This window comes from Phaethon aethereus, assembly GCF_964289735.1.
Source record: "Phaethon aethereus genome assembly, chromosome: 3".
Lineage (NCBI taxonomy): Eukaryota > Metazoa > Chordata > Aves > Phaethontiformes > Phaethontidae > Phaethon > Phaethon aethereus.
The window spans coordinates 30463772-30480968 of NC_138576.1; the positions used below are offsets into that span (position 1 = coordinate 30463772).

At 39.9% G+C, this 17197-nt stretch overlaps 1 protein-coding gene across 1 annotated transcript in view; it reads right to left on the reverse strand.

Annotated features, from left to right (window-relative positions):
• Nucleotides 1-447: 447 nt before the first annotated feature.
• Nucleotides 448-17197, reverse strand: part of EYS (eyes shut homolog) — a gene marked incomplete at both ends in the record, with an annotated part of 830586 nt that continues 813836 nt past the window's right edge. Inside the window, 2 exons of the mRNA XM_081998016.1 lie at nt 448-1646; nt 11590-11751. Of these exons, the coding sequence (XP_081854142.1) occupies nt 448-1646; nt 11590-11751 (1361 nt within the window). The remainder of the gene's footprint in view (nt 1647-11589; nt 11752-17197) is intronic.

A 17197-nucleotide genomic window follows, 5' to 3' on the forward strand; every position in this document is an offset into this window, starting at 1 on the left:
GAACTACACCTTCCCCCTCCCCTTTTCCGTTTATACACTTGACTTTAATATCACAAAATTATAAAAGAGGAACTCTGCATTCTAATAAAATCTAAGAGTTTTGGAGAAACAGGTAAGTTGTGATACTGGAGTGATAGTTGGCTTTATAAGCTAATTACTACCTATTTGTCTACAAAACTATTTCCAGCACAATAAAGAAAAAAACCTGCAGACTTTCCCATTATTTTAAAGTAAATACTAAAGAGTATGTATAAGCAATGTTATGGGTAAAACATCTGATCACATTTTATATATGCTATTAATACTGAACATTAAAAAAGGAAAAGGAATTGGGGACAATTTTATTTAATGCTTTCTTATATTGGTTCCCGAGTCTTACACTGCCAGCTAACACAAGAAGCAGCAGGAAAAGGGAAATTAATTACTTTTTAATAAACAGTTTTTCAGTTAATTGCCATAATTTCCATTGTAAACATTGTACCCTTCTGCTTTCATTAGCGGAATCTTTCTAGAATCTTGGAAGAGCACAACATCTTTAATTTTGCCAATGAATTCCTTCTGAAAAAGCCCTGTAGTGACTATATTGACTTTCCTGCCAATTTCAAACCCACCAAAATAACAAATGCTACCATAGTTTAAAGCAGTGTATTTTTTCTGTGGATCAATATCTTCAAAAAGAATTAGCTCCTCATCAAGATAGACCTTAATACAAGTTTGATTTTGAACTATAGTAGCGAAATGCCATCTTTGATCAGAACAGGTGGAGTATTTGCTATGAATTAGAGGAACAGAGATTCTTTCTCCAAGATTAATTACAACTTTTAATGTTCCATTGGCAAGACCAATGGCAAGGAAATCGTTGTCTTCATCTTCAGCTTTTCCCATCCACACTATTAAGCCTTCAGTTTGATTGGTAGTAAAATTTAAAGAAATGCGGCTATGCTGGAGGTCTCTTTTTCCGTAATAAGGATCTGTGTATTTGATATAGGAGTTGCCAACAAACTCTGCTATAAAAAATTTGATCTTTCTGTCGCAGTACTTACCTGACCAGCCTAGTGCACATAGGCATATATATGAAAATGAAGTAGGTTGAGGAATACAGAGAGCTTGAGACCCACACCTATTTTGTGAACAGTGAATAGGTTGTTCACATGTGCTCCCTACCCACTCCTGTGGGCAAGAACAAGAAAAGCCTGAGTTTTCAACTTGACATGTTCCGTTATTTTTGCACACTGTGTACCCACAAACCGTTCCATCGCAGTCACCAACGTTGGCTCCACCTTTGGGGTCAGTCACGGTAAGCTTCAGTTCCCTGTTGTTTATAACAATTTCTCGTATACAACCGGTGAAACTTGTGGGTTCATTTTCTACTGCCATTGGATTAACAAGGTTTAAGGAGGACACCCCTCCAACAAAAAAATCGGTGTGCGTGTCTAGCACGTTCATTCCAGGACTAGCTTTTTGAGTAATGTTGATACCATCCAGGTCCAGGTAGCCTTCATTACCAACCCTTCCTGCTTTGAGTGAATGCCATGTGTTTCCACTTGTGTGGACCATCTGAAAGGTCTGTAGGATGACCGTCTTGTCTCCGAGATTGTAGCGTAACTGTATAAATCCATTTACTAATGATATACATAGAAAGTCACCTGTAAAAAAATGTATAAGTTAGTTTTACTTTATTTAGAGGCAGCACACTGAAAAACAGCATTATTCATAATCCTGATGCTTTCATGCCAGCGTTTCCCCATTTTCAGTAGCCTTGTACCATCTTCATATCTAAATCGCACAAAGGGAAATGTTCAGTGATGAGCTTCTTGTGGCCTTTTTTTTTCCTTTTCTTTATTGGAAACAGAGCTCATATTTGTTTCAAAGTAAAAAGCCCAACCTTCTGAAAAGCTCTCCTTTGGTGTAGAGATGAGGTAACTGTGAGGTAGGAGGAAACAGGATCACTCTGGCATCCAGGGAATGTGAGTTGGTGTTCCCACAAAAATCGAGTTTTGGCCAAGTTCCAAATGCCAGAATACTCTCAATTTCCATATGCTGAATAAAGGCTTGATGGATTTGTCAGTTTAATGCACTGAAGGTTTGTCCACACCAAACATACTCTGCTGTCCCTGAAGCTGTTTTTTTGCAATGGGGATGTTTCAGGTTTAATAATCTGACAGCTGTAGGAACAGATAAGCTCTTTATTGAATTCATCTGGAGGCCTCCATGACAGGAAGTGTTAGGCGGGAGTTACCTTTTCTTGTACTACCAGTGTTTCTGGCCTTACAGGCATTATAAAAGGAGAGAGAGTACCACTTCGAACTACACTTAAAAATGTGAAGAAGAAAAGCTGGGAAAGGTTAGGAAATGGGATCTGGAAGGAAGGTATGTAAGGGCAGAGAGAGAGTCTAATAGGGGAAGGTGACAGGGAGGCAGAAGAAGACAGAAGAGTCTGCAAATGAAAGTCACATTTTCAATTTTTTTCATGTTTGCCTGTGCAGTTTAACTTTTTTTATATTGCATGTGAAAATAGTAGGCATAAAGTTGTTGGGGTTTTTTTTGAAGTAAGTTTATCAACTACATTGATAAATACGTTTGTTAAATTTGAATGTAAGCTTTCTCTCCTGATAGTTACCAGTAAAAGTTAAGTTTCATGTAGTATGTTACTAATAAAGAAATACTCTTAAATTTGGAAAGTACAATTTCCTTAAAGATTCAGCATTCTTAAGAGTGGACCTGTTTAGTAGAATGATGAAGTTTGCTTTCTTGGGGGTTTAATTTTTGAGTGCTTCTAATCCTTGAATTACATTGCCTTTAGTGAATAGCCTAAGTTACTGGAGGTTTGTAAAAGTTACTAAAAGGATATCTCTCTTTGCAGCAACTGTTCAGGTTCCCGTTCAGGCAGGGTGGAGATGTTTCAGATTTATTAGTGGCTGTAGAGCACATGCTTCATGCCCCACCTTCCCTGCCCCAGACACTCATGGGAAGAATGGGAAGAAGGCTCTTCTTTCAGCTCCAGTCCAGCAACGGCAGAGCCCTTCCTTCCAACTGTTCCTTTACAGTTCCAGCTGTGATGATCTGTTGTCCTTCCCTGCATTTAGTGTTCACTTTGAGTACATTGTTTGTTTCTACTTTTTTCAGAAAATGAATATAATTCTCTTCATTTATGGTTTCTCAGTGATGTGGCTTTAAGCTTGCTTAATTTTTCAGTGCATAGTTTGAATGCACTCATTTTGCTTGTTTGTTTGGGCACGGTACATAACTTGCTTATCTATTTCTTTTATCAGGACCTCAATCCTAGGGTAAGAAAGGAGCATCAGAAAAAGTTTCTGAACTACCTCTTTGGCAGCCTTCAATCCCCTCTCCTACCCAGACATGCACACTTGCATAAGGACATGAGGTCTCATTCTTTGGTGTCTAGGAAGAAGGAAGACATCTGACCAGGGTTGCTTGCTCATCTGTCTTGTAATCAAGAGCTGGAGAAGCTGGAAGTTCTCAAAGACTTCCTGACCTGGAAGGAAGTTTTTGGTACCTTTGCAAATTTGATGATAAGCTGTCTGAGGTGACATCAGAGAATAGTGCTTCAGTTAGTCATAGTGCTGGTGACTCAAGCCTAAATATGTCTCTTGCTAATGTACTTGCAGTGAGTTTTGGATCTTAGGCTTAATACAAGAGCAAATCTGTGTTGCTGCATCTGCTATCCACAGTGTAAAGAGAAGTTATGGCTGAGTACTTCTGGATTATGTTCTAACACAGATTTGAGGTGTCTCTTCAAATTGGAGTAACTTTCTTTTCTGCTAGTTGTGAGCAAAAAAATTTAAACTTTGTAATTTCAAGTCTCCCTGAAGCTCTCAAAGCACTTTCTTACTCCCCTGGTTAGATCCTCTCTTTTCACAGATGACTTGCCATTTTAGTCTTTGGCAAGAACAGCAGAGTGCTGAGATAAATTTTATGATGTGGGTGTTGATCCCAGGGTTCAGCACAGTATTTCTCCATGAGTTTATCATGTCATAGGTACTACTTGGGGACAACTGGATGGAAACATTTTAGGACTCTAAGGTAAGGTGCTGTGTGCTCAGTGTCCATGAAACTTCTTCTCAAAGTGAAGGTAAATTATGTTTTTGTTCCTCTTCACTTCAGCAACCAGTTGCTTCACTTCAGCAACCAGTGACATTTTCAACAAGGGACCTCAATCTGCCCTGTCTCTGAGGGATGACTTGCACAGTTTAAGCCTGTGCAGGCCTATGCCGTCATAAGAATTGTATCACCATTTTAAACAAATTGCATTCTTACCACTGAATTTCTTCTCTCTGCAGTCTCGGTATGGTAGACCATGAAGCAAGATGGTTTCCACTGTTTCAGTTTGAGCATTACTTGGACCTGTTCCATACAACCCTAACTGGAGTCAAAGACCTTTCTGAGGAAGTTTGGTTTTGTTAAGTGTGAAGGAGATTACTTCCTCAGTTTTTCCAGAACTAGACTCCATAGTTGATCCGTACTTTCTAGAAAGTATGACCTACACACAGGAGACACAACTTTGCTTCCAGCTTTTCAGATTACCATCTCATCTAATATGGACTATTATCCCCATCATAGTGTCACAAAAAAAGCAGAGAGACTCCTGAGATAGGCACTCACAGTCATTCTTCTGTTGTTCACGCCAGTCTTTGCCCAACCTGCTGGATGGTATGTAAGGAACTGTAAGGCAATCTATATCAATAAGGTTGAATCTTTAGAAACAGGCTATTGTAGCTGAGCTGTGGCTTGAAACTGCAACGTGTCAATATTCTGCGTGTTGAACAAAATCTTCAATGGTTCCAGCATTCAGTTCTGTTCTGATGCACCTTCCTGTCCCTTTCATCTTCCCAATTTCAGTAAAATAAAAAGGAGAATTTTTTTTTTTTAATAGCCCAAATGCTAAAAGATGGTTTCCTTGTCTTTTCAGGGGAAGAGAATTTTATAGCAGGTGTTGCCTTAAGGAAGGAACTGTTCTGGAATGAAAATAGCACTTTTACTTGTAAACCCTAGTTGAGGGTTTTCACCAAATGACTAAAGGTCGAAGTCGCTCCACCATAGGGTGGATTGTCTCTATTACATAGTAGAAGCTAGTGCTCCAAAACAGGTATCAATTTTTCTTCATCACTTTAATTTTCAGGTTTTCGTGATGAATGTGCACAACTCTTACTTACTTACTCCCAGATCAGGTGTCAGCATTCCCAGAGGCCAAGTCAACTCTGTCCTGAGCAGTCAGTTCATAAATCTGGGATTTAATGGAAAGTCTCCTATGGGTACATCCGACTACTAGTGTGAGATCTGGATATCAGCTTATATGATTTCTTATGATGGATTCTGAATGCATCACAAAAATTTTCAGCTTGCTACTACTCTGAATAAGTATGTAAGTCTGTAAGCAAGTTGGTTAAAATTACACAGTCAAGTTTTAAATTCTCCCACATGGTGACAATGCCCTTTCATGTTCAGCCTTTATCTAGACATGCAGGTGTGTCTGCATATCCCCATCTTGAGAGGAGATCATGCTTAAGCAGCATCAGGTCACCATGTTTTTATGTTACTGCAGGAAACTGCTCTACATTGTAATGTGTCAAAACTTTGTACAGTTGGAAACGCATGCTAGGAATGCTGCACTCTATTTTGAGACACCCTATTCATGCCAGAAGCATTACCATGCGTAACAAATGCAACAGTGTTAAATTTACACAGCTGTGTTGGGCAAAGATCTCTGCAGTTACTGCCTTCACTATCAAATCTACCTAATGCTGGTATGTTTCCTATCAGGACTGAATACAATGTCAGAGGATCTTAGGCTGACGGACCAGCGGCAGGGTAGGTATGCTGGATGCTATTCTTCACATTTTTCTTTCAGGGTCTCTTCCCCACAGTGACTCAAAGTCTACCATTCTGCTCCGTGTGTATGCATTTAAGGCAAAGCCTTTATTAGCTGTTACAGTACCTGAATTTATTCCTGAACTTCACTGCAAGTGGACGATAAGAAGGATTTCCCACTAGTTTTTAAGGTCAAAGGGACTTCAGAACATCCTTTTAAGTAACTCTGGAAGCAGTGGATGCAGTCTTCTAGTCAGTGGTGTTCACCTTTTTGATGCCGTTGTCTCCCCATATCCTCAGCGAGAGAGAGATGCAAGTCTCTCTGAAGTCTCCCTGTTTGCTTGAAACTCACTGATTAGTTCCTGCACTACTGAAGTTCTTAGATACCTTTACAAAGACTCATAAGGCATCTGAGGCTTGTCCTTTTTCTCACCCTGTGTTAATAAGCAGAACACTCTATACTCTGCTGGGGACAGAGAATTTGATGAGCTCAATGCTTCAGCAGCTTCTGCAGCGTAGATGTCTCAAGAGCTCTAGGCAGTGGTTTCGTGGTTACAGAACATCTATAGTCTTGGTTCCTTCAGCCATTTCAGAGCCCTGAGACGGCATCTCTGGATGTATGTTTGCTGGCCTCAGTCTGTGTCTTCTGTTGCCTTTACCGCACCTTTCTGCCCTGTAGCTCAAGACCAGAATGTCAGTTTCTATCACTGTGGTATCAGGTAGCATTTTTTCCACCTTTTTCAGAAACCTTTATTTATCATTGACACTGTCTCGGTGACAGAGTGATCATTTGAACCTTGTATTCTCATAAGCAGTAACATTCACAGAAATCATTCCCAGTTAATGAAACCTCTCACCATAGGCTGGTTTCAGTGTGTGTTCATCTTCACTCTAAGTTGACTTTTTAAGCCACCATAATAAAGTGCCTGTGTCTCCAACAGTATTGTTGCCTCTTGTTGGTATGATGCATCCTATAACCATTATAGCTCCAGATGTATCTTTGCTCAGTGCTCTTTCTTGCCTTGCTGAACTTTGATTCTTCCATTTTCTATCACTTCACAGTTTTCCTTTCACCCTGCTATCCTGTATGATTTTCTGTGGACCCAAATCATGTCCTCCTATGCTGTGACCCTTTATGTGTTCTTCCAGGAGCAGAACTTTCCTTGTCTAGTAGGGGTTCAAATAGCCATGTCAGCCTCCAGCTGAATGGCCGTACTCTATGGCCAAGGAAGGTGATGCACTGTGGTGCTCACATGGGAGGGCACCTAATTGTAGCTGTCCTTCACAGCTGGTCTTCTGAGCATTTCCAGGAGCCAGAATAAGGCCCATGTCCAAGAAGAGAAAGCAAAGCAGAAGAGGGAGGGCTATAAAATGGGTAGAACAAGGGAATGAAAGACAGAGAGAAGAGATGAGCCTTATTCCCACTCTTCTGCAGCCTCTGTCGCTAATTGCTAGCCGATAATAATGTCAGCATGGTTGAAGTTTGTTGTTCTCAGCTTAATCTCTATCTTTGTTGCCTTCCTCGTCTTTAGCGGTTTGTTAACCTTGACTCTGTCTTTGCCATGATCTGACTGCACGCACACAGTTACATACCAGTCAGCTGACGGGTTATATCAGCTTGTTGCAGCTGTTGTAACCTGATCTTTTATCTAGTCATGACCATTAATGCAAACTTATATGAGCTACCCATGGGTATGCTTTCATGGATTATTACAGAATGATTCTACTCCATATACGGAGCTGCATCTCACAGGTAATGCAAGATTGAGAACAGGTATCAAGCCAAGCCCGTAAATCTCTCAAATGATGTAAAAAAATCACTGTGGCAATAGGTGGATTCCAGCTTCCTCTTGGAGCACCATCCCAGAGCAGAAGGGCATAGCTAGGATCCAGAACAACCCTGCAGGCAAAGTGATGCTCATGCATCTAGAAGGAGTGGGCGGTTATCTATTTGTAAGTTAGACCATTCAGCCTCACCTTTCAAAAATGCTGCTCTCCTTGGTGAAGAAACTTTTTCTGCTTCCTTTAGTCACCACTGTCACCCTGGCATATTTCAACGGCTAGAAGGAACCACCTTCCTTGAACAACCTCACTTTGCCAGCCTCAGTTTTGGTTTGCTTGCTAGTGTGAAACGGGTAGCAGCAATGCTTTTAGGACAATGGAGATGTCTGTTCTGTCACACAGACAGCTGGCAGTTTGGCTTCCTACACTGCTGATTTAGTCTATACAAATGATCCCAAAACTAGTAACAAAGCAGAAGTGATGTCTCTGTTAGCTAAGGAAACATGGCAGCCAACAGAGAAGACTTAACCACCCAAAGTTTCTGTTCTAAAAGTGATTATCATCTAAGTGATTCTAAAATTGATTATCTAAAAGATAATCAATTTGTTTCTGATTAGGAGAACAACACTTCTCCTTTGTGTGTATTCTAGAAATTCTGAGTATTTCCACAAGATTTTAGTCCAATTCAATGATTCAGTTTTCACCATGAACAATGTCTTAGAAAACCGTGCAGACATCACACTCCTGTACTGGCTATCTCTTCTTTTCAAGCTTTAGATTTTTAAACTGAAATGCCTTAAATATCAGGAGTTTTAAGTTTTGAGGTTTTTCAGACCAGGTAGGTAACATAATCCTGTTGAAGAGAGACAGAGCACTGGTGTTGCAAATGTTGAGTATTAAAATTAGTGTGAGTCATCCTATTCTGTTTATTAACCTCATTTCCTTCTTAGTCACCCAGCATAACTGTTCTTTCTCATCTCATCAGGGAACAAACCTTTTCATCACCCTGGCCTGAACCCTGGAACAGTGCAGTCAGTCTACAGCATATTCCACCTTCACGAACAAATGTAAAGCTTCAGTAATGCTATGACTCAACAAAAAAGTAATGCTCCTTACTATCTTTTACCCAGACTGCCAAGGCCTTCAGGTATATAGACTGAATTATACATTGTTCAAGCAGTTGATGGGCATCCAGCAAACCCGGTCTGAATTAAAGGCTATTTATTCAATGGGGCTCTCACACTTTCATTGTCAGAAAGAGGATATGCTGCACTTGAGAAAATGTGAAGTGTGCTGGCCTTCTACCGACACTGCTGAACTCCACAAGAATGATCTATTATTTGCAGAGACGTCCCTCAGAAGCAGTGCATACAGCTGTCTGCATCTCTCACACTTTTACCTCATTGGCATAAAACAAGTAATCAAAGGCGGCGGGGGGGGGGAGTCCCCTTGTCATTCTCTCTGGAAGTTTCCTAACTAAAATATGCATACGTGGCTTGTTTGTTTGTTTGTTTTCCCCAGCTTATTATTCATATAGCTAGCCATATATATTTTGCCAAACTTGGGAATTGATTTTCTTAGGGACTGCAGAAATCAATACTACCAGAGTTAAAGTCATAATACATGTTCAGAAACAGCTGACAAAGCAAGAAAACCAATGACTGACAGAATTAGTGGAAATTGTCCTACCAGATAAAGATTCATAGGATGTTTTCCATTTTATGCCAATTTTCCAGGTGTTTAAATGTGTGTACTGAAGTAATCACATTGTTAGAGGAGTGGAGGCTGGAACCAGCATATCAGCTTTCAAGTAAGGAGACTAGCCACCTACCCACCCTTTCTAGAAATGCATGTAATGTTCTTTGAAAAGAACAAAGCAAGAAGGAAATGGTTCAACAGAAGTCTCTTGTTTCTTTCTTCACCTACTAAAAATTTTTTTTAAATGATGGGAGGATTATTTGGTGAGGGCATGCCCCTGAAGGGAAAGTGTAGTGTTTACATGGGTGACAAGCCACGCCAATGTATAACTGTGCCGCTACGAGATGCTACAACTCAGTATCATTGCTAAATTAGCTGCATAGTCAGAGCTCATTTGTTTTAAAAAAACAGCATTGCCTAGCAAGGAAAAAAACGTTCTAATTATTTCCTATTAAAAAGGAATTTCAGAAAAAGATCCTGTGATTTCAGCAATGAATTTATTAAATCTTACATAACTGTGTAGAAGAAAAGGCTTTATATAAAGTGCTTTCTAAACTAATCCCCAACAGAAAGCTCCTTCACATCTGCTGGCTGCTAAGAATACTTCTGAGTCTTTCATCATTCTAATTCTGTCTGGATTTGACAGGATCATATGAAGGCAAATACAAAGAGCCAGACAATTAGCTTTTCCTAAATCTTTCAAAACCTCAGGACAGTGAAAATGGAAGTAGGAAATCTCTAAAGTAATTATATTACCGTATAGAAGATGGTTTTTATTTTGAAATGAAATTGATAGGATTCTAGAAAGTGATTTAAAGAAAATATTCCTTCCTGTGCAAACAAAACATTCATGAATGGCAGTAGAATGAGGGCATGGTCGTGCTAAACCACTCCTGGCCCAAGTTAAACAGTCTTAGCATTCTCTTTGATGCTTCCACAGAGATACTTAATTTCTTTATATGCTAGCTGCTTCCATGACCTCTGACTATTCTTTTGAGCGAGACCCTTTTTTCTCTTCTATTTTTCATGGTTCGTGTAATGCTTTAGTTTATACAGGACAGAACTATTCACTGAGAATCTCAGAATTCGGCCTGGAAGTGATAGAATTATAAAAGTTTCATTGTAGAAGACAGAGTTCTTTGCAAATAAATGTATTTTTATTACAGATGTTCCATATATTTTTCTTTGAAGCTGCTTCTCTGTATGTGGTTGTAATTAGAACAAGGCAAACAGGAGGTACCAGCAGTGTATGATGTATTACCAGCCTTACCAAATAGCAGCCTGTTAAAACATCTGTGTATGGAATAAAAAGGTGGTAAATTGGGCATATGTGTGTTTATATGCATGTGTGGCCGAGTATGTTTATTGAAATGTCTCAAAGCTTTAGGCTTTGAACAAACAAATGTAAAAATACATGATAAATAGTTAAGTGCTATTTTGTCATACAAAGTCCCATTTTTGCATAATGTACTACTTAATACAAGTGGAAAATTTGCTCTGAGATCATGTTATGGATGATATGTAATGCTTCTGTTTAAAAATGTGCAAGACACCATACAAATGCAATATAAATATGAAGTCTGTTAATAAAGAATTACAAGAAAGTTACACCTTAAAGACTTAATTTTAAAATTTACATTTTTATTTATTTACACTGGTTGGCAAATTATGGTTCCTTGCCATGAAGTTTTAAGAATGTTAACTGAGTAAAGTTTAAAATACTTTTATAAATAGTAGAAATATTTTATTTAGATTTGTTTTTCACTCTGCATACCTGGCAAATGCAGAACTTGCATGTTTTGCATGCTGCACCAGCAAGCTTTTCAGCATTATATAGTAAAAAGTTGAACTTCTGATGAATCTCATTAGCTCTCTCATAGCCTGTTCACTTTCACTTAACTTGCTTGATCAGTTTTTATATTGCTTTATTTTTGTCCATTTTAAAACATTGGGCCAAACCCCCAGACTGTGAATCCTAGTGTAGCTGCACTGAAACTGTGGGAGCAGTATCAGTAAATGTCTGTTGAAAAGCTGGCTACAGTTACTTTTCAGGGGCAAATGGTTTCCTGAACCACTTCATTAAATGCTTGCTGGCTTTGGACTAATCCAAAATTTTGTTATGCATGTTTTTTCTTATGGACTTGATTATTCACAGCTCATAACCCAGTCACCATGGACAATGAGCTACAGAGACCGAAGCATGAATCACTTCAACATACTGCCTTTCTTTTTCAAAAAAGTACCTGGTTGTATGATACCAGCAAACTGGAATATCCTTACCTGACCGAGTACCCAAATGCTGTGCAGTGTAAAACAGGATACCGTCTAGAGAGAGAGGCTGAAACTGTAGTTTGATATGGGTCTTATGCCGGATATAAAAGGGTGCAAATGACATCCATGATGATTCATTACTTCTGAAAGATGGATCACTGATGGAAAGATCTGAAAAATACGAGAGGAAATGTCTTCTGAAAGATATTTTGAGAGGACTGCATTATTATGGCACCAGTTGTCTACAGTTATTTTATGTAGTTCATAAACACTGTACATAATACTTCCAATTCTTCCCTTTCCAAAGACTAAAAATAACCTAGATACAGAATAAAACTTAGATAATAGCAAATCAATGCCATTTTGTCTTTTGTGTGTCTTATTTTCATTAACAATCAAGCCTGTAGTTGTAATGCAAAATAAATGGGATCTTGTTAGTGTTCATTTTCAAATAAACGTAAGTGTAATTTTTGCATTGTTTAAAAATTCAAATGCAAAATACTTTTGCAGGAGTCAGAATAAACATTTATTTCTTCACCATACAAATGAAAATCTTAGTGGAGGATTTTTAATCACAGAATCACAGAATCACTAGGTTGGAAAGGACCTTCAAGATCATCAAGTCCAACCATTAATCCAGCGCCACCATGTTCCCTAATCCATGTCCTGAAGCACCACATCCACACGTTTTTTGAACACTTCCAGAGATGGCGACTCCACCACCTCCCTGGGCAGCCTGTTCCAATGCCTGACCACTCTCTCAGTGAAGAAATTTTTCCTAATATCCAATCTAAACCTCCCCTGGCGCAACTTGAGGCCATTTCCTCTCGTCCTATCGCTGGTTACTTGGGAGAAGAGACCAACACCCTCGTCGCCACAACCCCCTTTCAGGTAGTTGTGGAGAGCGATAAGGTCTCCCCTCAGCCTCTTCTCCAGACTAAACAACCCCAGTTCCCTCAGCTGCTCCCCATAAGACTTGTGCTCCAGACCCCTCACCAGCTTCGTTGCCCTTCTCTGGACACACTCCAGCACCTCAACATCCTTCTTGTAGTGAGGGGCCCAAAACTGAACACAGGATTCAAGGTGCGGCCTCACCAGTGCCGAGTACAGGGGCACAATCACTTCCCTACTCCTGCTGGCCACACTAGTTCTGATACAGGCCAGGACGCTGTTGGCCTTCTTGGCCACCTGGGCACACTGCCGGCTCATGTTCAGACGGCTGTCAACCAGCACCCCCAGGTCCCTTTCCACCGGGCAGCTCTCCAGCCACTCCTCCCCAAGCCTGTAGCGTTGCATGGGGTTGTTGTGGCCAAAGTGCAGGACCCTGCACTTGGCCTTATTAAACCTCATACAGTTGACCTCTGCCCATCAATCCAGCCTGTCCAGATCCCTCTGCAGAGCCCTCCTACCCTCCAGCAGATCAACACTCCCACCCAACTTGGTGTCATCTGCAAACTTACTGAGGGAGCACTCGATCCCCTCATCCAGATCAATAAAGATACTGAACAAGACCAGCCCCAGAACCAAGCCCTGGGGAACACCGCTTGTGACCGGCCGCCAGCCGGATTTAACGCCATTCACCACAACTCTCTGGGCTCGGCCATCCAGCCAGTTCCTCACCCAGCGAAGAGTAAACCTGTCTAAGCCACGAGCCACCAGTTTCTGCAGGAGAATGCTGTGGGAGACGCTGTCAAAGGCTTTACTAATGTCCAGGTAGACAACATCCACAGCCTTCCCCTCATCCACTAGGCGGGTCACCTGGTCATAGAAGGAGATCAGGTTGGTCAAGCAGGACCTGCCTTTCATGAACCCATGCTGGCTGGGCCTGAGCCCTTGGTTGTCCTGCAGATGCCCTGTGAGCACTCTCAAGACCAACCGCTCCATAATCTTCCCTGGTACAGAGGTCAGGCTGACAGGCCTGTAGTTCCCAGGATCCTCCTTCCAGCCCTTCTTGTAGACGGGCGTCACATTGGCAAGCCTCCAGTCTTCTGGGATCTCCCCTGTTAACCACGACTGCTGATAAATGATGGAGAGTGGCTTGGCAAGCTCCTCCGCCAGCTCTCTCAGTACTCTCGGGTGGATCCCATCAGGCCCCATAGACTTGTGGGTGTCCAGGTGGTTTAGCACGTCCTTGACTGCTTCCTCCTGGATTATGAGGAGTATATTGTGCTCTCCATCCCCATCTTCCAGCTCAGGGGGCTGAATACCCTGTGGATACCTGGACTGGCTATTAATGAACTGCTTTGTGTGTCATAAGAATGTACATTTTAAGTGGCATGTATTCATTAATTGCTGCTGAAATTTGTTTTTTTGGATAATTATACTGAGATGCTTGGTAATTCTAATTGTCCTATCTTATACTGAAATGGACCACTTTCATACAATTACAGTGACGATACAATGTACGCTTTTGAGCTATACACAACTACATCATTCTGTCTTACCACTTCTCCTAGTGCTGATTGTTCATATACCTCTAAGAAATCAGGCTGGTTAAACTTCCTTCAGCCAACTGATAAATGATTATACTTTTCTATGCTGTTCATGTTACTTGAAACTGTTTTCAATTTCTCCCACTATAACAACATTATGTATTTGAGATATAATTAGTTATCAGCTAATTCATTATCATGTGGTTTGCAGTTTACTGTATTTGTGGGTTCACTGGAGTAAGTCACGCTATTTAGATGTGCAGGGTGCATTTAGAACTGTGTGTGATAAGCCCTTCTTACTACTTAGTTAACAGCAGTACTAAAAGCCTCAACGGTAACTGCTGCCCTCCTCACTTTTCACAGTTCTCCTGCTGGACCTGTGCTTTTCTAAGTAAGTGGCCAACACCTTTCGCCATTCTGGTGCTCCCAATTTCAGTTTTATAGTGACTTGCTTTCAGTCAGATATACCTTCAAGATGTCCTCGTGGTGCATTCCCAGGCAACCTTATACTCTCTTTCCACACCCAAGGTTTCTGCATAGTGTCTGCTCATGAATCCACTTGCCATCCAGGTGCACCTTGTATCACCTATTGCAGAGGGGCCTTAGTTACTAGACTGGTATACAGTCAGCAGGTGGCAAGACTTCGTAACCCGTCTGTTTGTCACACCACCTCTCTCAGAATAGGATTCAGGGTGTTCCTGGTGGACTGTGTCCTGCGGACAGATGCACCGTTATACAGGACCCAGGGCTCTCACCTGTTACCAGCGCAATGACTTGAGGATGCCTCTTCAATGGGCAGTAACAATACAGCTGGCCTTTTTGCTCATTTCCCCCACTAGATTACAGTTAATACTTCTGAGGAAGGCGCATGGATTTAACCTCACAAATTCTCAGTAAGTCTGAAGGTAAGTTTTAATCTCTGGAATATCAATTATACTGGATTTATGGAATGCCTGAGTGACCAGAGTCAGGCTTTTGATGAGCTATTATTCAACCTATGTATATATTGTCACACAAACACGTTACATTAACAAATCAGTCCCATCCTAAGCATCATAATAAGCTGTTACAATATCAAGGCTAGGCAGTGTCTGTATATATTACATTAATATATTAATATATTATATATAAGAATGTATTAATATATTACACTAATGTCAGAAATGTGAAGTTCCTGGCATCTATACTTAAAAGCTGACAGCAATAAAAATAGTTTTGAGAGTAGCAATTACCCTGGAAGATAAATTGTAAAAAAACTTGCTAAACAGATTAGGTGATGTAATTTATATCACTAAAACAGCTGATCAGTTTTTTTCAACACTATCAGGTACAAAAGACGAAATAATAATTAGTAATTTTCATATGGATTTTTAGGTGCTTTTATTTTTTTCAGTAGGTGAGACAATGTTCTCCATTAGTAGTTAACGATGTAATCTCTATACTGATGTCTTCATATTTAAAAATCAATCAGAAATAATTAATTTTGTACATAGATATTTTTGTTTCATACATCATTTGGAAGTCAGTTTTCTCTTAGCAGAAATTTGCACAGTGAGACTTACATAAGGAGGAACTGTGCCACAGTGGTTGATCTTATATTAAAATATGCTGCTGCTTAAAAGGTCATACCGGGTGAAGTGTACAACGAGGCATCTGAAAGTCTTCATGTCAGATTCAGTTTCACTTTGTCAACATAGTTAATTCTTTACTGCTTCTGAAGGAAGCATGGACAATGACTAGTGTGAAAGCAAAATGTTCAGCTGCAGCAGGATTGAAATGCTACATTGCTTATCCTTGGAAGATACATGAAAGGAAGATTGCTATGATAAAAAGCCTTGGAGCAGAGAGAGAGAACAGGGATGAAAAAAGGTGATTTTTATAGTATCACTCAGAGAATGAATTAAATCCATGGCTTTACATTACAAACAGAGTATTAAAAAATAACACCCACATCTTCAGCAGCAGATGTCAGAATGCTTTAGAAAGGAGGTATTATCTTGATTTATAAATATAAAATAAAATGCTCTATTTAATATACTTCATTCTGAAGCTTCCAAGATAAAAATATTTTATTCCCATTTTGCTAAAAAAGTGGGTTTATTCCCAATAAATATATCTCAAAAAATGTCAAGAAGCAACGTATTTTGCCACAATGCAACAGGACTAATTACAGGAAGTGCTAGAATGACTTCTAATTTGCTTGTAAATTATCTGTAGATTCTTTAAGTACTGATTATATTCATGGAAAAAATCTGACTTGACAGGTACATGAAAATGTGCACCCATATCTCAGAACAGAATGTTTTAACTTTACTGCAGTGCACAGAGATGATCAGTATAAAATTTCATTTTTGCAAAATTGCATCTATAGATAGACAAACTTTTAAGGTGAAGAATAAGACAATTTAAGTTTTTCAATTTGCTTTTATGGCAGGCATATGCAAAACCAACATGTCATGTCAAATGCTGAGATACTTTATTGTTGTTTTCTTGGCAACAGACTTCTTTTCCCTACCTGAGATAAGAATATAAGAAGCTAGGTTAAACTTGCACAGGTCCTCTGTTACATATGCTTACTCCAGAGAAACTCTTTGCTAAAACAAATGAGGTGAATGGATGTCTTTGCCGACCCTATAAGCTAATTTTGTAGGACTTGTGCTGTGTAACTACTACGTTACTCGCTAGGGCGCTCAGCACTGTGAGGTGCATTGTAAGCACAACAGGGATTTAAGCAAACATTTCTGTTCTGTATCTGATTGACTCACTTTTCTAAGCTTAGTACCAGTATCTGATGAAGCTATAAATTTCTAAATGATACCAGCAGAAACTCTAAATCCCTTTAGACCCGTTAGAGCTATGGGAACACAAAGTTCCTGCAAGTACTATTGTTGAAGTGTGCTTTTCTTTACTACACATTAATACCTTTCAGGTTCCTCCTGCTATCCTCATCTGATCAGCCCTGTAATGCTCACACATCCTATTCAACTGTCACTATGAACAAAGCTTTCTAGGTTATTCTTACAGCTCAATTCCCAACATTGAAGCAGAAGTGCTTGTACACATGCCAGTCTACATTTTTATGACATTATCTTTTGATAGTTTCTTCAAGCAGCTTATTTCCTCAAAACTTTCAGCAACCCCATTTTGCTATTCAGCAGGTCAAGGAAACAAAAAGGGCTTCCAAC